Source organism: Netta rufina (assembly GCF_964035555.1).
Source record: "Netta rufina genome assembly, chromosome: 1".
NCBI classification, from domain to species: Eukaryota; Metazoa; Chordata; class Aves; order Anseriformes; family Anatidae; genus Netta; species Netta rufina.
This window is the reverse complement of record NC_140123.1, coordinates 35,906,389-35,929,996: the sequence shown is the minus strand read 5'-3', so window position 1 is coordinate 35,929,996 and position 23,608 is coordinate 35,906,389. Positions and strand designations below refer to the sequence as shown.

General features: G+C 35.3%; 1 protein-coding gene across 1 annotated transcript in view; it reads left to right on the top strand.

The window, feature by feature from the left end:
* Positions 1-23,608, top strand: part of DIAPH3 (diaphanous related formin 3) — a gene marked incomplete at both ends in the record, with an annotated part of 247,956 nt that overhangs the window by 124,582 nt on the left and 99,766 nt on the right. The window contains 2 exons of the mRNA XM_084295299.1: positions 15,736-15,975; positions 21,309-21,438. Of these exons, the coding sequence (XP_084151425.1) occupies positions 15,736-15,975; positions 21,309-21,438 (370 nt within the window). The remainder of the gene's footprint in view (positions 1-15,735; positions 15,976-21,308; positions 21,439-23,608) is intronic.

Here is a 23,608-nt window from a genome sequence, read left to right as displayed (position 1 = left end):
GTAAGTATAAAATAAATCCTTTATTACTCTTATCTTCTCTTCCAGACTTTAGGTTTTCTTTAGATAAACTACTTTATTTTCCTGCGTGTTCTTTCTTTCACGTACTCCAGACTGCTGTCTCAGAACACAGATATTATCACGTATTAATATAGAGTTTTTTTGTTTTAACTTGCACACATCCAAGAACTACTTTATGAAAACTGTGTTATGAAATTGTTTATGAAATCTCTTAACTTTATTAAGTGCTTTAACTTAGCTTCACAGTGTTACTGTAAGTTGATTTTGAATGCTGTATTTTGATGATCAAATGCTTCATGAAATATGTTTGTGTGTGCCAAAATCTAAATGTTCAATTGCACTTCATTTTACTATAGTTCATGTTTTCTACTTGGTTTACCCAGTGTGATGAACTTTCTCTTGAATTAATTTGTCATATTATTTTCTTGGAGGTTACATCAATTATGACCAATATTGGGTGACTTATTCTGTAAAACTTGTTAATGGAGAAAACTGGGTATGTGTTTAGAAATGAGTAGTCATATGACAGCACGCTTAAAATGTGAGACCTATCTGAGAAGAATGGGATTTCAGCTGCATGATCATCTTAGCAGTTGACTGTTGACATAAGTTTTTGCGTTTGTGGTTGATTATTTTTTGTTGTTTAGATGCTATATGAAATAAGAATTGGAATGACAAAAGTTAAATTAGAAATACATCCATGGATGTCAAGCAATAGTTTGTAATTTTTCAAAGAAAAAAGCATATGTACTAAATGGTCATTCATCCTAGTTTAAGTAGTAGTTTTATTAAATAAGAATTGAATTTTATTAAATAAATTATTAGATTTTGGGAATCATTGTTACAAATAAAGACTTCATTGGATGTCGTATTTTTTGTTTGGCATTCCTAAATGCCTTGGAAAATGTGTGTTAGCTACAAAACTAATATTTGCTTGACTGTACTTGTGCTGAACTACTACTAATTTTATTTTCTTCAAAAGGACTGTAAAAAAGACAAAAGCATATCTTTAAACAATTTCTTGCACTGTTAGAGCAATGTAAGGTAATTCTTTTGTGTGTATGGCATTGAAGGGGAAACTTTCTGTAGGAGAAGACCCATACTTTAACTTTCTACAGCATTTTTGTGGGAAATACCCAATATTTGACATTTTATGTCCATTGCTTCATATAGCAGTTGCTTTTCTTTTGCTTCCTGTCATCTTCCCTTTTTTGATGATCTTATAGTTGTATGTCAGCCAGATTTAAAGCTTCTAACCATCTTTTTCTTCTTAAGCAAACATTTTGGCATTTGATTTGTCTGTCTTTGCTTCCAATTATTTATCTTAACTTTCTGGAAACTTGTCCATGTATTATTTTCATTTATGCATACAGCAACTTACTTCTCTCTGAATTTCTTGCTTCAAAAGTTGGTCTGTTCCATATTCTTTAGAATATGTATATAGATATAAATATCTAGTAGTCCATATATACATAACTGATAATAGATATGCATACATAATACGTATAGATGATAAGATATGTAGAATATACCTTTCACCTGTCATTTATACTTTCACGCTACTGCATGAATATATCCAAGTAAAAGTTATCTTCTATCCCTATTACAGCATTGATGGTTTATCTTTTCCTTGTATTCGATTGTTGTTGATGAGATCATTGCTGGTTTTTGTCTTTTTCTGCTTATTTCTTTTTGTGTATGTGTGTGTGCATTTTCCGTTTTCTTCTCACCCTTACTGTCTAGCTAATAAAACTTCCTTATCTTGATTGTGTACTTACTAAAGGTTGCTCTCTTTCAAAACTGCATTGTAGAAAGACTGGGTCTTGTCAGTATACGAAACCCTCAAGTGCTTCTTCCAAAGGCCAAAGACTACTAGCTTGGAGTGTATTTATTAGCCTTGTTGTTGCATCCTTTTACAAATCCCCTGACAGCTTCCCTCTGTTTTTTCTCATAGTACCATGAAATACTGGACAGTTTCCTGCCAGCAGTTGAAGAGTTTCTCATACTTGCACATAATTATATCTACCCCCTGTTGTAGCTATTCTATGGTCATGTTGAGTTTCAGCTACCTTTTGACTTCAGTAGTTTTGTCTGGATAGCATGGCACCATATCTGTCCTGAACATTGATGACCATACAACATGTGTCCAGTTATAGCTAAGACAGAAACCAGTAAGCACAGCTGTTTTAACTGCCTGTGTGGTTGTGTTCCCCTCCCACCAGCCCCCAGTATAACTCTAAGGGGATAGTGTCACTTCCTGGGAGCAGCAGGGGCCTTCCATGCTGCTATTGCTCCATTTCAGTATGGTTTTCCTGTGTGCTCCAGACAGTTACAGTGTTCTAGACGACTCCAGTGTTGACTTGAAGACCGTCTCGTGTTGTTATCTCTTGCTTAGGTCTTCTAAAGCTTCAAGCTTGCTACCAAGTCAAGATGCTAACAGCTTCAGAAAAAAAAATATTTGATAATTCCCTTAAGATATTCTCTTAAGGAAAATTCAAAATGAGAAACACCCCATGGGTAATCTTACGTATAAAGAACAGGTAAAATAATGGGATTTGGACCATGGAGATGCAGTTAAACTTCATAAGAAAAGAACTTGGGGATTACTAAATAAAAGAAAAATAAAGGTATTTTGAAGCAAGTGAAAACTAAAAGTTGCTAGCTCAGCTGCATTATTGGGAAACATGAGTTGTAGAGGAGTTTATTTATCAAGAACCCTTATAAACCTTTTTAATGACACATTATATTTGTAGTTTAATGTGAAGTCATGGTCTAATTCTAACAGTTGCATAGGACTTCTTGAAAATAAGAACAAAAAGAAGTAATGGCTCAAATACAGCATAATTAAAAAAGTGATCCAGTAATGCAGCAGTATTAATTTCAGGCAAGCAAGGTTAGAGCCCTTTAAGAAATAGTGTGAGAAAAGAAATATGTGCTTATTTGAGGGACTGCTGGAGAGTTGAAATATAAGCCATTGTTCATTATAATTGTTTTTAATAAAGCTATAATAGATATGTGTGAGTCAACATTTGTTCAATGGTTTTTGAATTTAAAATATTCAAGCACTAAAGATTATCTTCTATTATTGTTCATTTGTATTAATTAGATCTGAGTCTGAGGTTGTTTTTTCATTTTTTTTTTTCACCTTGAGATATTAAAATTGCAAGGGTCTTGAAGCAGCTGATAAGGGCATCTTATTGCTTGCTTGTTTGAAGTAAGCTTTCTGAACTTTTCCTAAGTTGAAGAAGAAATACAAAACAAAGGTTTATAATAACCTAAAACTTGGTCATTTCAGACCTACATGGAAAAATGAACCTAGAAAAAAAAGCTCTCAGTGCAGAATCTAACAGAAAGAGAAAATGACTTTTATTTACAAAATATTGATGTAAACTGACTTTTTCACCTGTTCAGTCTCATAGAGATTGAATTCTCTTGTACTTTTATACCCTTATTCGTCTATTATGTGTGCGTCCAAGCAGTCTGGCCAGGATTGCTAATGTGCAGCACAGAGGTCAAGGGACTTCCTTGACACCTTGTTACGTCTCTGAGCTTGTTCTTGATAGGTGACAGCAAGCTAGTTTTAGGATAGCTCTTTTATATGCTTTGCTATATGTTGTCAGTTGTTATGAAGCCATCTTTATCTCAGAGTCTCCTAACTTCTACTTCGGTAAATCTTAGGCCATGCTGCTTCCCACGTCCTGGGTTCTTCCCCTGTGTTTAAAATACATATTTAGAGTTGGTTGGTAGGCTAGTGTCCTGGTTTCAGCTGGGATGGAGTTAATTTTCTTCCTAGTAGCTGGTATGGTACTGTGTTTTGGATTTAGGATGAGAATGTTGCTGATAACACACCAATGTTGTAGCTGTTGCAGAGCAGTGCTTACACTGAGCCAAGGACTTTTCAGCTCCTCATGCTGCCCTGCCAGCGGGTAATCAGGGGATGCACAAGAAGCTGGGAGGGGTCAGAACCAGGACAGCTGACCCCAAATGGCCAAAGGGGTATTTCATACCATGTGATGTCATGCTAAACAATTAATGGTGGCTGGCCAGGGTGTGTGGGGGGTCTGCTGCTCAGGGTCTGGCTGGGCATTGGTTGTTAGGGGGTAGGCATTTCCATTGTGCATCACTTGCTTTGTATTTTCTTTTATCATTATCTTCCATTCCTTTTCTGTCCTATTAAACTGTCTTTATCTCAGCCAATAAGCATATTATCTTTTTTTTTTTTTTTTTTTTTTTTTTTTTTTTTCATAAATTCTCTCCCCCATCCCACATGGGAGGAGGAATGTGTGTGAGTGAAAGGCCATGTGGTGCTTAGCTGCTTGCCAGGTTAAACCACAGCAGCTAGTAAGAAAAGGAGTAATTTATGTGATATTATGCAGCCCTGTTGCTATTCCCTAGGTGCTACTATGCAGGGTCTTCTGATAACTCATCTATGTTGTGGTCATATTGGAGTGTAGGTCTTCTGGTTGTAACATGAAAAAAAAATAATTCCTCAGTTTTACAGCTGGGAATGGTGTACTGAGAACAAGTGCAGGTTGTTCTATTGATATTTTTGTGCTTCTGTTTTCTGCTGCTTACATGTGCGCATTTCTTTTTGTACCAACCTCAATATTTCTGTTAAAGAACTACGCAATAGGAGGAATTAACATTGGCATTATTATGTAGCCAGAGTACATAATAGGTGAATGTCTATCCTGTACACAGGAAATGGCACTGAAAAAAAGGTGTTGTTGAACTCTTTTTACTCACTTCTACAAATTTGTTCAGTAACGAATGTGCACTTGAAAAAGTGCACTGACAACTCTTTTTTTTTTTTTTTTAAATATTATTATTATGGAGTAAATATCATGTTTGGAAGAATGAAGGAAGGATAAATATAAATTTAAGCATTTTGGATATATTGGCATAATTTACACTTCAAACAGTAGACTTTTGGAGGATGGAGTGAGTATGCAGTAAACTGTCTTTGTGTTGGAAGCCAGCCTTCCACACCCTCAAATTGCTTGTTTTAGATGAGGAAGGGTTGTGGTGGTTGTTTTTTTCTTCTTCTTGCGTCACAGCAGTGCTGCATTCCCGGTGGTCAAAGTTAACTTTGAGCTTCATATTTAGGCACAGCGCATCATAATCTTGATTACAATAACTATCCTCTTGTTATGTTGCTTTTTTGTGACTGACCCTTGAATAACTTAATGTTTTTGCTGGGAACCGCCTTCCCATTGAGTTTTTGACAAGTATAAGTTGCTTAATGGCAATGAAAGATATTTTAGGAACATCAGTGACTCAAAATTTGATTGCAGTGGTTGTAAAGTTAAAATGTATAGTTATGGGTGCAGTTCTAATAAAGAATAATGGATTGTAATGGATCAGAACATGATTCAGTTCTGTCCTCATTGCAACCAGTAGGCATACCTAAAACTGAACTGTAAAAGCAGGAGTATGGCCTATAAAGTTGTGAATTTCCCTCTGTTCACCACTGCTGAAGCATACTCATTTAAAGTATTACAGCCAGTTTGGGGGTGTTTTGTACATTAGTTATAGAGGTGTGAATCCAAACATGGACTTGGACTTCAGAGGTGACTAATGACAATAGTTGTAGAAATGAGCAATATGAAGAAATATTGCTTAAGTTTTTAAACTTGAAACCCAAGGCAGGGTGTTCTCTTGAAATATGTGTAGGAAACATGGAAAAAGAAATGGAATTATATGTCCTGAATACTGATGGTTGTTATGGAAGTATATAATAGGTTTACATTTTTGACAAAAGTTACACAGGTTAGACAACAAACAGGAGGATTTTTCTAATAGTGGTAATAATTAAGACAATATAACTAGGGAGATTATGGAGTCTTTGTAGTCAGCCATCTCTTTGAGCAGACAAGCTAATACGTATTCTGTTGGCAAAGCTGATTCTCCCGTAGGAAGGCTGAATGCAGTGAGTGACCTCCAAAGGTTGTCTCCCTGCTTATTTTGTATATTTATTGACTAAAATGTGCAAACACAGTACTGCTTTGTATAGATTCTGGCATATAAGCATTGCAATTAGTGGGATAATACTACTTAAATACTTGTTTTAGGAACGCCTTTCTAATGAAAATCAACACTTTGCACCTAGGATATATGACAAATCTCAGTTATAGCCTAGCTCATAGCATGATTATCTGATCTCTCCCTTTACTAAGCAAGCCATCTGAAAACTCAGCTTAAATGGGTAACTTTTTTTGTTTTATAGTGGATTAATGTAAAGAGTTGGTAAGAAAGATTTACTGAATTTATCTGCATTGCAGATTTATGCTGAAAATACTTGAGGCAAATGTTGGATGGATGTTGTGTTGTTTTTTTTTTTCTTACTCCGTAATATGTTTTTATTTGAGAGGAAGAAAAATAATGGTTGATTAAAATAGCTTGTTGATGGTGATGATTCAGAGAATCCATCTAGCTTTTACAGTTTTTTATGAGGTCATGAACTCCTTTATTCCTTTTATTGATCTATGTGTTGTTTTGAATATGCAGTCCTTAATGTCCTTGGTGGTCTTTCCTTTTTTTGTACTAAAATCATTCAGGGAATAATAGTGACCAAACCCACATTCAGTTCTCATCAGTTTTTATATTGGTTTTGAATATTATTCAGTGTTCTGAAAACAGTGGGATACAAGATGCTTCAGAAGGCTGTTTTTAGCAGTTGTGGGGATGATAAATTACTAGATGACGTTTTAAGGCTTTGACTATAGTAATCAACTGAACAACACCAGAGAATTCTTTTGAACATTGAACCTTGATTGTCTGTAGTGCTAATTTGGTAGAATAGACGTTAACTGTAAGCATAGAATAGTCATCCTGTTGGCCTGTACAGAATTACACGTTCCCAAACAATTCCTGGGCACAGTCTGGGAGTGAGCATGAGCCAGATCTTATGATCTGAGTATCCAGTTAGATAATTGAAGACTTAAATTGGTAAGAGAGAGGCAGATTGGTTTATTAAGACAAGTTTTAATGATTACAAAGCAGATCTTTCTGCTTTCATCACAGGGGGGACAGAGCAGTACATCAAAGGGAAGTTGGGTACAAGCATGTTGGTTCCAGCCATTGATAACCTGAGTGTCTTGCAGGCGTGTCTACACCTCTCGGGCCTGGCATCTCAGAGCACTTCTGGAAGTGCAGAAGGACACGACAATGTTTGGTCCCGTGTCATGTGGCTCCAGATTGTTGCTCTCACCATCCCTAGGTTGTTTTGGGATTCAGTTTATATACATGACTACCAGAATACTCAAAATATAATTGACTCTCTAAAGAGTTGTAGGTTGTCATGGTAAGTTAAGCTTTCTTGTTGCTCCAGCTAAAAATGTTCTGTAATGATAGCTCCCTGTCAGCTCCCCAGTGGCGCACATCAACTTCTCCCCACTCTCTTGCCCACGGAACAATGCTAAGGCTTAAGGATTATCTGTGCCAACTTACATTAGCAACTTGTTGCACCACAAACTGTCCGCAGTAGTAGTTCTCATCTGGTTCTGCGGTGTGCAGGGAGCTGAATCTAGCAGCAGGCATGTGAACTCTTCAGTGCCTGTGATCCTTAGTGACAGAAAATAGTCCTGGAGAAATTTGATTTATTACTATGGTTTTAAATCCATAAATGTAATTCCATTTCAAAAATCATAATTTTGACATTATTTATAAACAAATTTGATGCAAAAAAATTGCTAATACTTGTTAGGATACTTTTAGTGGACCTTTGACCTTAGGTGTAGGTAACTATATTAGCAATTGCATGCTTTAGGATAGTGTCTCAAGTACCATGTGTGATAGCTCCTACTAAAGTTTATCTTAAAACTTAAGATATTTGAAAATATGTTCACATATAGTTTGGGAGTGAGAAAAAGAAACAATCTTGATCACTTTTATTTACTCAAAGATAAAATTGAGGGAATTATGAAATATTGTTTCAGAAATAATTAATATCTGGACCTTGTGAGGAACATGACAGCTAACCTGAATAGAATTTGGCAAGCTATCCTCATGTGGCTTCACAGCTTGTTCGCTGATGGATGTGTTTTTAATGAGTTCATACCAAAAGAGAAGATTTCACTAGAGTAAATTGAAGATTAGAGTGAGGCCTGATGAAGGCTAGTTTGTCTTAAATAATTCAGCAAACACTTAAAATGATCAATTCCATATTCAGCTGGTGATTTCACCTGTATGTTCACACTAAGGATAACTCAGAATGTGTTAATGTCTTTCACTGGTATCTGGGGAATACCTTACTATACCTGAAGAGGTGTTCCTAATACTTGATGCTTGGGCACAGCCGTACCTAGTGCCATAAATAGCACCATTTCAGTTTATTTAAGATCCTAAAGTAGTGAGGTGTATAAAAATATATTTATGCCAAATAACAGTCAGGTTACTTAAGTTGTTCAGAGGGGAAACATCCTTAACTCTTACAATGTTGATGTCTTTCAAACTTTAAACCTGAACAGGGTGGAGAACCAAGCTCCAGAAATATCTTCTGAAAATGATCTGAACTAATTTGTCAGTTTCCGATTGACAAGAGTGAGTATTTCTATGGATTAGATTATATTACTTCAGATGAATCACTGCAAGACGATTACTCTGAATCAACATCTGTAGAAGATTTGGTACCAGTAGGTCTCACTCTTATCCTTGTTCAGTTGTGATGAAACAGTTTTGCATGATTCTAGTTCAAAAAACAAAATCTAAGGAATGGATTAAAAACAATTGTCTTGTTTCTTCAGATGGCAGGCAGTGGTGTTTTTTTCTTCTGGCATGGACGTAGGCTCTCTCTTTTTTAGTTTTCTCCCTGGAGGTCTCACTACAACTTCATAGCAATGAGGTTGCATGTCTGAGAGTTTTCATCTTTTGCCTCCAGCCAATCAGTGATTCACATTGCAGATTCCTCTAAACGTCTCGAGCTTGTCTTGAATCTGCTTTGATGTAATCTCTGTAAAAACTCAGTGCAGTTCACACGGCATTACTGATGAAAATTGGTGCCATATTGTTTTCACTTAAGAAGCTTTGTCAGATGTGTCTCATTATGACTCAATGTAACTGCAAAACTATCACCTGTTGGTAGACTGTTTGGATTTTCTTTTACCCATATAGCAACAACTTTGTGGAGTATATTGCAGTAGTTTGGCAGTATTCACACTTTGGCTTGCAGTTTCCTAAAGTCAAACAGAGCAATTTTTTATGTAAGATTTCTTAATATTTGACTAGAATCTTGGGTCTCCAGGAAAAAAAAAAAAAACCAAAAACAAGTGATTCTGAGCTTAGACATTTTGACTTGACCAAGAAATGCAAATTACAGTTGAAATTAAATCTGAGGTAGCTTTTCCTTAAAGATTCTAAGATTAATAGCAATTTCTTTACACCTGAAAGAAGACTTGCATGGGGCAGCTAAATTTAATGAGGATTCTACTATCTGTTTTTCTCCTTTTTATTTCCATGCCTTCAGTGATCATGAAAGAGAATCAAGAAGAGATATACCCAAAGCAGAATTTCTTCACTTGTGTCTTGAAAGGTACTGCTTCAAGATTAAGGGTACACAGGGAAAGACAAACTTCCTTATGACTTGTATTTTCACTCTCTTAGTCTTAGGAGTAGACTGCACAATTTCCACTCAGTTTGGAAACATGCCACATAGGTGGCCTTTGCCACTTGTATTGGTTAAAGCATTCCTTACTACTTCCCAGCATATCCTTCCTGTCTTTGTTCAAAGTCTCTTCCCACAATAATAGTTTTGATAGTTGATGTCTTACTGTAGAGGCTGTTCCCCATTTTATCAGCACAGAAGACTTAAAGCACCTAAACCTTGGTGCCAGATAAGAATGGAGCTTTGTTGGGCTTTCAGAAAATTTGAGTTTGGGTTGGTAACACAGGCTAGAACAATATTTTGGCTTCACTAAAAATATCAACAATCCTTTTGAAGATAATTTTCATGTGGGGATTTGAATATCTTAAGAAAAACTCTTCTGAGTAAGGACCTTGATCAATCCATGATCTCTCAACAACCTCAAGTATTGTTTGGGAAGGTAGTCATTTACGTTAAGTTGATGCATCCAAAGGACTGTAAAGTGTAGGGCAGCTGTGCTAAAAGAATCTTGAGGCTAGTCAGCATCTTAGATTTCTGGAGCTTGAAACAAATATGTACTTATTCTAGCTTCCGACTGTAGAGCTCAAAGGAGCTCCTATGGACCCCAAATCCTTTAGTACTTACCCTCTCTGTTATCATTTTGTAGAAGTGGGGAACATTTTTCAAGATATATGAACATCTTTCCAACAGCATTCACTTATGTGATGTTTCATGTCAGACAGTTTTTGCCATGGATTGCCTGTGGTTCCAAATGCACCAAGTAACTATATGGAAAAAATTTCTGAATTCTCTGTTGACAAGACTACAGAAGATCTACAGCAGAATGCTGTTTCCTTTCCACTACTGTCATCATCATAGATACATATCTTCCTGATTAGGAAATTAACTTAGATGCCTTGTTGGGTCAGTACAGAAGACTATTCTAAATATGAATGTGTTAGTGATCTGCGCTTTTTCTGAAATGTGTCATGTCTATCACATCAAAGACATAATCAGCTGCTGATGATGTCTGTTATCACTGTATACTGCTCAAATAATTACGTATTGTCAAATTCTACTTTTTAGTTGGGAGTAAGTATGGTGGTTCAACCTGGTGGAAAATACTAAGCCTGCTGTCATCACTTTTAGACATTCCCACACAGACTTTGATCTTCTACCTATATCTTCATAGCCTGTATGTTGGGACACTCAAAGTAATAGTATTAGGATGTGGGTTTCTGGTAGCAGCCAGAAAGCAAATCAAGGACTCCTTTAGAACTAAGCTGATAAGATTTTTCCATCTAGAATACAGCCAGATCTCTCTTACTTTTAGAGACTCTTTGTGTAGTTTGATATTGTATTATTCTTGTTTAAATTTCTCAATGACTTGTGCCCTTGACTTCTGCTGTAAATTTATTTATTTTTGCCATCTGGCTGAATTAGAGGTTTTGTAGAGGACTTTTCCTATGTCAAACTCTGACTTGGTTTCCCATGAGGAAACCTTTTCAGTCTGGTTGCATCTGCTCCATATGTACCTTTTAATGAAAATAGCTTTTCTGACGGCTGTTACATCTGCTACAGATAGGAGAATTTTGGAGATTTAGACCCTCTTATTCATAGATGATACCTTTTTAGGAAAATAGTGTTGTCTTAACTCTGAGAAACAAAAGCTGTCTGTGTCCCAGTCTGATCAAGATGTCAGTAAATCTGTGTGTTTGATAGTTTGCATCTACCTGCCTTAGCCTACAAGCAAACAAAAAAACCTTTGTGTGTCCAGGTTGAACAACAACTCTTTTTTAACCTGGATAATGGATGTGTGCTAACTGTATTTTCAGATAGGATAAAAAACAATTAAAAACAAAAACAAACAAACAAAAAACACACAAAAAAACACACACACACACAAAAAAAAACACATTTATTCTCAGAGTGGAACATACCTATCTGTGAATTTCAGCAGGAAGCCTATTGCAGTGTATAGCAGTCTGTTATGTCAGCTTGTTTCGAGAGCTGTTATAGCCCCTATTGGCGATTTGGTTTTATTTTGTAGGACAGGTGACCTCTGGAGCATTCAAAAGGAGGGTCCTCTCTTCGGAGATCCGCAGGCTGGTTCATCTTTTTTGAATGTAATGCCATCAAAAACAGTACCAGGCATTTTCTGCACAGTGCATCAGTGCACTGTCATCCTCAAGACACGAGAAGGCCATCCATGTGTAGCTAGGAGGTAATTGATAAGTGTTGTCCCTGTGTCATACACAGTATGCTCCTTTCTCTTCTGCTGTGGATATCCTCTAAGAAAATATTGGGTTTGGAAGCAACCGAGACAGTGGTGCAAACTCAAGGTGTTTATAATTCAAGGTAGGGAAATGGAGCAGCAGGATGTGCCCTCTATCAATGCAAGAATGGCTGAAAAGTCATCAACGCAAATGGTTGCTTGTACACATAACACGTAAATACGGAGATTTTCTGGTTTATTGTAAGTAATTTTAAGCTGCTAAGTATTATTTATTTGGGAAAAAAGTGTGTCAAAGCTGAAGGAAGATGTGCTATTTCCACATAGCCATAAAAAAAATCTCAACAAAAATGCTGTTCCATTATGTTGTTAACTTTCCATACGCTGAAAAAATGTTTGGTCTATTCCAGAATGCTCTGTCTTCACAAAGATACCAGACGCATTGACTCCCTTTTTCAAATTGAGCAGGGTGTTCTTTTTTTCTTCTCTAAAAAGTGGATAATAGGCCTTTTAAGGTCTCAGTTTTTCCTTCCTTGATATATTTTTCTGCTCTTTGAGTGCCTGAATTTAAAGTGTTAAAAATTCGCACTTCTTACCTGTGTGCTCTGTAGAGTTCACCAGTGCTACAGTGATGGCAACTATGTTTTCCATTGAGGATATCCTTCCATCTTACGTTTTAGTCATACTGGCTGTACGTGGTATTTTACTTTTTCAATGGGAATGCTTTCAGATGCTCTGACAACTTCAGGACTGTTGATCCTTTAAGGAAATGATATTGTGAAACTGGAACCCTTGCAGTGTTCTTCTCTACAAGCTTGGGTTAAGAACAAATCACATTCAGTGATGAAAATGTAATGTCAGTGTGACTTCTGAGACATGTTCCTTTACTTGACATCAACAAAGCAGACAGTGAAGGTACACGCTTACCAGATGGCACACTGTTGCAGGTGCTTTTTGAATTATGCTGTAATTGAGAGAAAAGCCTCTCTTTGCTGTCGCATAAAGAACTCAGGGAGCTACAGCCAGGTAGCTCAAATCAGCTGTCAATTCCCATTTGGGCTAATGCATAGTGATAATAGTCTTGTAGACTATTACTTGAAAATTGAATAATTCATTACCCCTACAGTGAGTTCTCTTATGTGTTGTCCACTTGTCCTTTAACTTTCTACCTCAACATCCCTCTTTAGTTATTTTATTGTCTGATTTCAAGATTCTGCTTTAGGTACATAAGGTACATAGGTAGTATATGTTAAGTATAAGAAAAAATCAGGACATGAATGTAAGCCTCTCAACATTACCAGAAGTAAATTTTTAGCATCTTTTGTGATAAGGTGTATGTATTTCACTGTTTGAATACATGTGTAGACAACATTTCACAAAGAAAGCCGTAAACTGATAAAGGAACTCCCCATCTCCTCTCTTCCTAATTATTGACTTAGCAAACAGGTAAACAAACAGTACCAAAGGCATGCATTGTACATGAACATGAATTTCAGAGTGTTAATAATAATGATAATAATAATAGCCAAATGGCACTTCAGTTGTGTTTCTGGTATATGCCTGTTTCTGTTCTTTCTTTAGAATTTATTATGCATTTCTGCTTCCATCGTTAAGACACGTACAGAACTAGATCTATTAACCTCATTCTGATGAAAACTTTGCATGTTTCATGCATCTGTGTTTGTTCACGTTTGTGCAACACATCTTTGTGATGTAAAGTATCTGATTATTTCAGTTTTAGGAACCTGCCTGTCTGAGAAGCCATGAGTCAATAAATCATGCATCATCTGCTGTTCTCTAGTACCTTTAGTTTGGTACCATTTAAAATCATTGCAGCTTTATTCTGTTAGTTCCTCTGGTTTGATATTAATGGTCATCTCTGCTGCATCCTGAGTAGGGAAAAATACTAAAATTCTGGATAATTTTAGAGCAGATTGATGTTTTTTGAGTCTAGTCTCAAATTTCTCCTGTCTGATCTGAAAACAAAAGTTACAATTCAGATATGATAAGTAGCTTTGCACTTGTTTTGTACTAGTAAGTAAATTGTTTCAGATAAATGAGATAATACTGATTTTTCCTGATTGGCCTGGGAGAATAACTTCGTGACACATACCTTGTGACACACAAATTATGTGTGAAGGTGTAAAAGTACTACGTTAATTTTAGTTGGGTGTTAGGTATTTCCATCTCTATTCCATTCTGAAATTTCCAGTGTAACTTCAAGTCCTGTTATCCTTGCTTAATAATTGTTCAGTAATAAATTTACCACCCTATTGGATGCTACGTAGTTGACGATAAGTACACAGTATCTGCCTACAGTTGATACTGAGCTAACATCCAGACTATATATATTTTTGTCTTTTTACTATAGCACCAGGCCAGAGATGGTCTGTAAACTAAAGCTCAGTATTGGCTGGAGTATACTGTGTGCTCTGGAAGCTGCTTTTCAGTTTAGTTTTATCTGAAAGATGCCCTGTTCATGTGCTTTGCTCTGTGATGTAAACAGAAGTGTGGATACTGGAAAAGATTCCTTATTTTACTTCAAAATTTCTTGTCTGAACCAAAATGCAAATGTTTATGTTTACTTCAATAGAACCATGATCAGGTGGTTGCATTGCCAGACAGGCATTGCAGGCATGGCTCTAGTAGCATAAAATACTAACTCTACCTGATTTTTAGTACTACTGTCACAGAGAAACCAATAGAATGGGCTGTAAATTACAGTCTCTTTTGCTTCAATGTCACATTCATTGGATTAGACAGTCCTCAGTATCAGCTTAGGATAGCTTAGATTTGTGTTTGTTTTGACTTGACACTGAGATGGATAAAGAGTATTATCCATTATGCTTTTCACTGACTCTGCTGTGGGATGATCAGCACCAAATAACTTGTGAATGTTGTACTGACAGCTATTTTCACATTGGTATACTACGTATGGGTTGAAAAATGTTCCATAAATCCTTAGATATTACTGTGGTTTGGAGGGGGATTTTTCCAATTTAAAGGCAAGTTTTTAAGGCCACTCTATGGCCTTAAAAATATTTCTATGATAGAGTTGGATGGATAAGTAGTATTCTGTAGGCTTGGGAGATGGAGGAAGTTAATTTACTGAATGCGTTCCGTGTCCCTTGATTTAAAGAAATAATACAATTTGCAGTCTTGTTTAGATGTAGGAACTAACGTTCATAGTATCTCTGGGGTGGGAATTCAGGGACCTAAGTCATATGGGAAGACTGAAACTTCTGTTGAAAATGCCTGACCAGAAAAGCGTAGAGAAAGTCAAGTCTTTTGCATATGATCTACAGGAGTTACTGTTTTCCTAGGAGCATTCTTCTGCTTTACCTAATTAACTGTATAAGGTCCAGGGCTATAGTGGGATATGAATACTGGCACATAATAATGCATGTTTTATTAGTGTTTTATAGCTTCGATTTTTCAAAACTGTTATTTTTCTGCAAGTTTAGAGTAAGCTGTTATTGAAATCAGCTTTTAAATATTTGCACCAGAAAATGAGATTTGCCTTGTTTGGGTACATCCTGAGTTATACAGAATTTGTGAACTACTTTTATTACTTTGCAACTACTGGGTCATAAACTTGGATTAGTTTTATAGGATTTGGTATATGAGTTGACAGATGTGATATATGATGACACTTTATCGTTTATTGCTTACACATCCTAGTTATTGGGAAAGGATGGGGGCAGTTCACATTAACCACAAGATGGGATTTCAGTTGCTTACCCAAGTGTCTCTCATTCATTCGTTCATTTGCTATCAGTTATAGCAGATATATTGCTTCTTCAAGCCTGTCACACCAATAAATCATTTCAGATTGTATGCATTTGTACAGTGCCAAACTGTAGCATGAATTTTAAAGGAAATCTCCTATTTTCTTTTCAATCAGATGAGCAACGTGAAGAGACTACGGCCACGGCTCAGTGCTATTCTTTTTAAGCTCCAGTTTGAAGAGCAGGTGAACAACATCAAACCTGACATCATGGCTGTCAGTGCTGCCTGTGAAGAGATAAAAAAGAGTAAAAGCTTTAGCAAGCTGCTGGAACTAGTATTATTAATGGGAAACTACATGAATGCAGGTTCTCGGAATGCACAGACCTTTGGATATAATCTCAGCTCCCTATGTAAAGTGAGTTTTGAAATGTCCAGGTTGAGTATTGCATTCACTTCTTCATTTGTTTTTATTGCACTACTTAAATACCTTGTTTTGATGTTTTCCCTACAGTTGATTCTTTGTTTTCATTTTTTTTTCTTCATAATTCTTAACATTAGTTGATGATTTGAACAATACAGAGTTTATCTGTGTACACTCATCTTGAGACTGGATTTTATTTAAACTTTTAGAAGATTCCATACTGAGGAAATAATAATCATAAAACAACAAATAAATAAGGTTATGGAAGGACCATATCAATGTGGTCTTGGTAGCATTGTAGTCTTACTTGTCTGAACACTTCTAAATCTGTCATATGTATATTTTTTTGATAGTTATGTTTTCTTTTACATAGTTTTTTCCTTATCTGATTTCCTTTTGTTGTTGCTCAGTTTCATCAGTTCCCTATGTTTTCCCTATGTTTCTTATATAGAAGTTGAAAGAGTGAAAATCTAACATATATGCAAGAAGACATCTGTACTTCCCTGAGTATTAATTTACAAACAATTCTAAGCCTAATTGCCTTCTACTTACTTTTTTTTTTGTTTTCTTTCCCTGTGCCCTCTGGCCACAGCAAAATCTGAACAGAGAGTGTATGTAATAATTTTCATAAAAATGAAATTATTTGGAAGCTATTATGTACTTTTTATCTTCTCTCAGCTTCTTTGTCTTTCTACACGATGGAGAAAATGCATTACCTTTATGTTAACTAACACATTCTTTAATCAGCCTGACTCTGCCATGTTTCAGGATTCTTTCATTATGGTTCTTAAGTGTTCGGTGCAATACCTGTATCTTGAATATTCATAGAGAATAAGTTATATTCCTTCCCTAGTCTAAAGTAAACATTTAAGCATTCATCAACCACCTAGAGAAATACAGCATAGATGAAATTATTGAGTTAAAGGTACAATTTGTTGAGAAATGTGTTTAAAAGGCAGATACTAAAGGTTCTCTCTCCAATTAGGTGCATTTACTTCTTAGGTATGATCTTTATGAGAATCTATCCTAGGTCCAATTATATTCTCTGTATTTTTAATGCACATCATAACTTAAGAGAGAGAAATATACTTATGAAAATAGTATGAAGATAGTTGTTACAAGCACTTTGCAGATCAGGATTCAAAAATGATCTCAGAGAAATAATTTAAGATGTGGAAGATGAAAATTGTGTTTGAACTACTCCATGTAGGAAAGCGAACTGATGTGCACAGGTAACGAAAGTAAGGAATGAATGGCTATACAGAATTCCAGAAAATGGGCTTTAGGTCCTGGCTTATCCTTACAGTGCTCTAGTATAACATACATTTGACAAACTAGGATATCATAGTTTGTTAGATTTGCAAGCTTCTGGGTTATTTAGCTTTACAGGTGGCTATGACATTCTGTTGGAGGGGAGAAAAATCTGTTTTAGTGGACCTTCTGTGTATTATAAGAAGGCAACTGTCTACAAATTTCTTGATACAGATATGTTTTGATGAAGTCTTTACTGTATTACTGTAGAAAATATATAGAGTGACTAGCAAGAATCTAGGGGATAGTAACATGTAATACTACTAAATGTAGAAAAAAATCAAATGTAGGTATATTTAATTTAGAAAAGAAAGAGTAATGTGAGGAGGATGCAAGTGTCCTTTTGTTATTAATCTATCATAAAGAAGGCATCTGAACATTTGGTTTCTATGTAGTTAAGGTAGTGATGGAATAATTGGCTTTGCTGGTAGCAAAAGAAGCTTGGTTAAAGATTTAAGAAAGCTTTGTAGCTGCAAAGATGGTTAAGAAGTTGATAGTGAACGAGATTGTGGAAAGCTTTTGAAATCCAGGTATACTAGTGATTCTCAACGAATCCCTATGAGGCCAAATTAAAAGCTAAAATAAATAATAATTTGATTACAGTATTTAGTTAACTAGTTGGTAACTGCATGTGGGTTTCTTAGAAACCTGGAATAATTCAGGTTGAAAGGGACTCAGTAGGCATCTAACCTGCACAGAAAAAATACTCGTTAAGTGTTTATATAATATATTTATATACTGGGTGATGTTGATGGAAAGCTTTAAGCTATTACAGAAAAAGGTAATTTGCTCCTCATGATCAGAATGCTTAGAACAGCAGAACCTTGTCATTGTATCATGTAATATGATTAGAAACGTCTGTTTTGTGCCTTTCAGCACTTCATTAATTATGCATAAGCTTATATGATGGTATTCAATATATTTCATTTATGTAAGGAATCTGTAAGTACAAAAGTAAAGTTCAAATGACAAAGATTTAATATATATTTGATTTGACATCACTAGTTTGTAAATGCCAGACCACACTGTTTAAAAACTTATTTGGAGCGGTGGAGGGTAGTGCCTCGTCAATATAGTTGAAGATGACTTAATAAAGAAAGACCAGCTATTACAGGTTCTGATGGCACAGGCAGAGCAGGGACTATGACCACTATAGAGATAATCTGTAGGATTTCAGATCTTTCCCATTGGATATAGTTGAAGACTTGCTGTTCTGAAAGGTGACATTTCCAGAAAGAGAATCATTGTGAGTCTGCATTTACCATCTGACCTCTTTCAGCGAAGTAATACTACCAGTGTCACCTGAGAATGCTATATTGTAGCATCATCCAAGACAAATCCTGAAATACTACAATACTACCAGGTGTTCAGCTCATCATGAAGAGCTTTCTTCCTTCATGATACATGGCGATATTCCAAAGTATCAGCACATTTGATAAAGAATTCAAGATCCAATTTCTATCACAATTTGTCTTGCTTGCTTCATTGTGCCTATTTAGTTAGCCTCACTGTTGAACAGCTGGGTTTTAGAGTTAACCCTGGGCTATCCAGTCCAATGTTTATCAGGGTTCTAGTCACCAATTCCTAATTCACCTCATCCAATTGTGGCCTCATTTAGGAAGTCCGTGAGTGCCAAGCCTTCACTGGTTATGAAACTGTGTCTTAGATCACTTTGTCTGGAAATACAGAGGTAAAAGAATGTATGTGAAATTTTTTGGATTTTTCTGAATTATGTGTTGTGTCTTGGTTAACACATAATCTCCTCTGTTCTGAGAATAATAAACTGGTTCAACTGTTAAAATATATGTATATATATATACATATATATATACATATTATTAAAACCTCAAAGAGGACCCCACCCAAACCTATACTCCCTGGCCCAAAAACTAGAAATCTGCAAATTGCAGGCTGCTTGGTAGACTGCAATGCAGTTTTCAGTAGGGGTTCACAGAACTTGAGAAATTCGCAGTCACTTCTGTCCTTCAAAGCTATTGGCTTCTGTAATATTTGTGGAATAGGTGATTTATCTGCTGTTCTTCATTCTCTTCTCCAGCTATGCATAGAGAGCTATATAAAATATCTGCTTTGCAAAAGATAATCCCCTATCTTGCCTTCTCCCTATATCATGAATAATTATAATAGGTCTGCTGCATATTCTCAGAAGAGAGTTATAATATTGGTGTGCTAATAATAACTTATTAAATACTGTTAAATTAAGAATAAATGCATGTCTATAACACTGGTTTATTTTTAAAACTAACTTTTGCTAATTACGTGCATTTTAAACAGTGTCACATTGTAAAAATTGTGTGATGTTCCAACAGTTCAGATATTTATCACTGAGAATCCCAGTACAGTAGAAGTAATTTGTTTTATAACACTGCATACAGCAATGACCCTAGAATATTTGTTGTTGTTGTTTTTTGTGTGTTCCGTTTTCTGTTTATTTTGAAAATTGTTTCACATTAATAATAATCTATTTGTCTGAAAGAAAAAGTAAACATTATGGATGCATATATCTCATCAGATTTATTAAAGTAGAATCATTTTGATCTTTGAAAATAAAATGCTGACTTTTAACAGAGAAGTATGAAATGTCAACCTCAGTGATAAGCACCATCAAAAATTCTCCATTTAATTTGACAGTATGGGAAAAGCAAACAATATACTCTTATCTGGTTTTTACATCACATCAATCAAGTGCACTTTAAGTGATCTCTGAGTATATTGGGAAGCACAAGAAGTGTGGAAAAAATCTCTTTACAAAAAATTGACAATCATGGGAAACCTGTGGTAATACAAATATTATGTATATGTATGTATATTTAAATTGAGATCGATCTTGCTTTCAGTTCTTTATTCAGATGTAATCCCCATATAGCTCTGTGTCTGGTTTTGAACTCTCTTTGGAAAGGAAGGTCATTCTTTCTTTCAACCTTGTTGCTGTAGTTACTCTTATGCCGCTATGCTTTGCTAATAACTTTTGTTTTTCATGGTAACTAAACTAAGGAACAACCTTGAAGTTGAAGCAAACTAATGTAGATTTTCTACATTTTTGCGCTAGTTCTAATACTGTATTAAAGACTTTTTCCCCGATAGTCAGATGTACAAATCTGTGTGCAATTATGGCAACCATTTAAGATGTGTGTGTACTTCATATGTGCTTAAGTACGTGTACTTCTTTTGTTGAATAGCTCGTGCAGAAGTATTTTTTAAAAGTAACACGCACTTTGATATGAGATGTCATTTTAGAATGACATATAATGCCATTTTCTGTTTCTAAAAATCTCTCTGTGGATTTGAAAGTCTCACATAAGCAGAGATGGCTACAGCAGAAATGTATGACTGTTTACTTATTGTCAGTTAGTGTTTTTACACAAATAGATGCAAGTTTTAAATGGACAGACTTAAAATCATTTTGTATGTATAAATGATTCGGGCAGAGAAGTTAATGTTTAACAATTTTGGAAGTCAGAGGTTTTGAACAGTCAAGTCTGTGAACTCGCCCTTGTTGAGAGTTGAGAACAACTAGAACTTGGTGCAGGCTGAAACTGTAGTTTTCACCACATACATCATAGTAGGCTAGGGTTGGCTTCATGTATAAGAAATCATGTAATGGAGTGGGTGTGTTCATCATTCATTGTTAGAATTTGCTGATTTAGTTCTGAATTTTTGTTTGTTTGCACTTCTGCAAGTCTTTTCAGTTTCACAAACATTGCTATATTGCTTAAATAATTATATTTTAAAAGAGAAGTGTTTACTGTTTCCGAGTACAGAACTCAAAAATATATATTGTATATAGAAAAAAATTTTCTCTATATTTTTTCCTAGGAATTTTTGGCAAGGATGGAAATAAAAAAATCCATTACTTGGGGTTTTCTTTGGGAGCTGTTCAAGTTCAACAGTTCATTCTTATCTTTTTTTGTATTCACAATTAGTAATATGTATTAATTATCAAAATATTGAGGTAATCTAATTCTCAGCATTTTAACTTTTTTTTTTTTCCTGTCTAGCTGAAAGACACGAAGTCAGCAGATCAAAAAACAACATTGCTCCATTTTCTTGTAGAAGTGTGTGAAGAAAGCTATCAGGATGTTCTGAATTTTACTGAGGATTTTCAACATTTAGATAAAGCTAGTAAAGGTTTGTATAACTCACCTGTAAAGGTTTGTTTAAGTAATTTAAATTTTTGATTCTGAGTGCGTTGCAGTGTGTTTTTAATGTGAGATGTTTGTTTTATGCTAACATTTTTAAGTACACATTAATATTCTTCAAATCATAGATCACAATTTTGAGCTGCTACAAGTGTTGTTTAACATAATGTGTATCATTCAGTCCTCTCATTAACTACAGGATTTTCCATTACATTTCTTCTAACGTATCTTTGAGACTTATTGTCCAAAACAGATTTCTTTTAAAAGTCTTTTTCTATTAAAAGATCTTAAACCATTTTCATCTTTCAGTCTTTTATACAGCATTATTACTGAGTGTCTTGTAGTTCAGAAACTCTGAAAGTCTATTATACCATCATTTAATCTTTTCTAACTGTGAATCTGAACACTTTTGTCTTCCCTGTATGTATATTTCTCATGCAACAGTAGCGTTGGAAGTCTGTAAAATGACTTCCTTTTTTACTGCTTCATCATGCAATGTAGAGTGTAGTGAATCTCAGTATAAGCAGCAGCAGATTTTTTACATTTAATTTAGTAATTAAGAGATCCTTCTGCATATTATGTCACAGACTAAGTAATTTAAACTGACTAAGCATGGAGTTAGAAACTGACACCACCCCAGCACTGTCATACTTTTGCAGAAAGAAGATTGGATGGGCTGTCTCAGTTAATCATTTTCTAGTTTATGTCAGTGTAGAGAATATCGCTGTTTATCTGTATTGCGCTGTACACTATTGCTCTTGTGCCTCATTCAGCCTTCCAGATGTAGGCTGCAGCTTTCCAAAAACTGTTCTGGATAGAGAGAACTCGAGATAGTGGTCACTCACACTGAGTTTGCTTTCTGTTATCATGGTTCCTAAAGTTTCCAATTATGGTTAGTGGATTATAACCATTTAGAAGTTCAAGTATGTTTAAATATCCGTCAAATGCTTTAAGACCCTCATCTAACTGTTTGCACTGAAAATAGGATTTCCTTCTTTATATATATTTATTATGTGTTATTTTCATAGAACCTGCTGTTAACTGGCAACTGATTTTTCCTTAATCATATATTATTGGCTTTATTGTGCTTGAATTTATTATATTAGCCAGAATAACTAAAGTGGTCCATATTACTGGCCAGTATTTCAGTGTAGGCAACCATCCTCTATGAAGCTGTTGATTGTCTTTTGTAAAGCTTCTGAGATATAAACAATGACCATTCAAAGTCCAGTCAGTAAAATCACCAGTTAGTCCAGGTTTTCTGTTCTTTTTTTAGCTATCTGGTATTGATTTGATGAATCTTTGATCTCACTGAGTATGTTGTAGGATGAAAATCAATTACCTTGTTTTCAAGTTTATACATTGAGTTTACTTTAGTGTATTATATGAGACATATTTTGCATTTCAGTTTCACTGTATGACAGTCTTGCTATATGCTGGGTTCCCTACCTGTAAAAGTCCATTCTGTCTTGAAGACTCCTTCAGCACTACCTTTTTGGAAAATCCAGCAGATCCCAAAGACTACATATGGTTCATGTAATTTTAAAACCTTTTAGTGCTTTTGCAGAAGTATATTTTTATCAAGCAAGTTGATTTAATATGCACTTAGATTTGTACAGTAAATTTTTAATGAAGTTCTTATTTCTTCTTGAGCTTACCAACAGGTCAGTTAAAAAAAAAAAAAAAAAAGTCTTAAGTCTTTGGTTCTGACATAATGGACACACCTGGTTTGATGTAACCTATGGACAGGCTGATGAAGACTAACAAGTTGGCCAAGAATAATGGTGAATAATTCACCTTGTGGCTTCTACAGTGAGACGGAAAACACAGTGGATATTACAAAGAGTCATTATGGCTGCTAGGGAGAGCAATAGAGGAGAAGTCACCAAAATCATTTATCTTTGTGATCATTTAGCCAAATACACTTTTTACAGAAGAAATTATGGTTATATTAGAGTAGAATTTGAATATAGGGCTTATAGTTACTCTTCTATGCCAGGAAGCAGTAGTTGGCACTTAACAAGAATAATCCTTCCTGAGTTGTATATTGTGGCTGCAGTTTAGACTTCCAGTAAGTTTGAAGAACTGCTGGATCCAAAGGTTACGTTTAAGGTTTATAGGTTGCTGACAGTGCTGAAGGAAAGAAGCCAGCCTGGCTT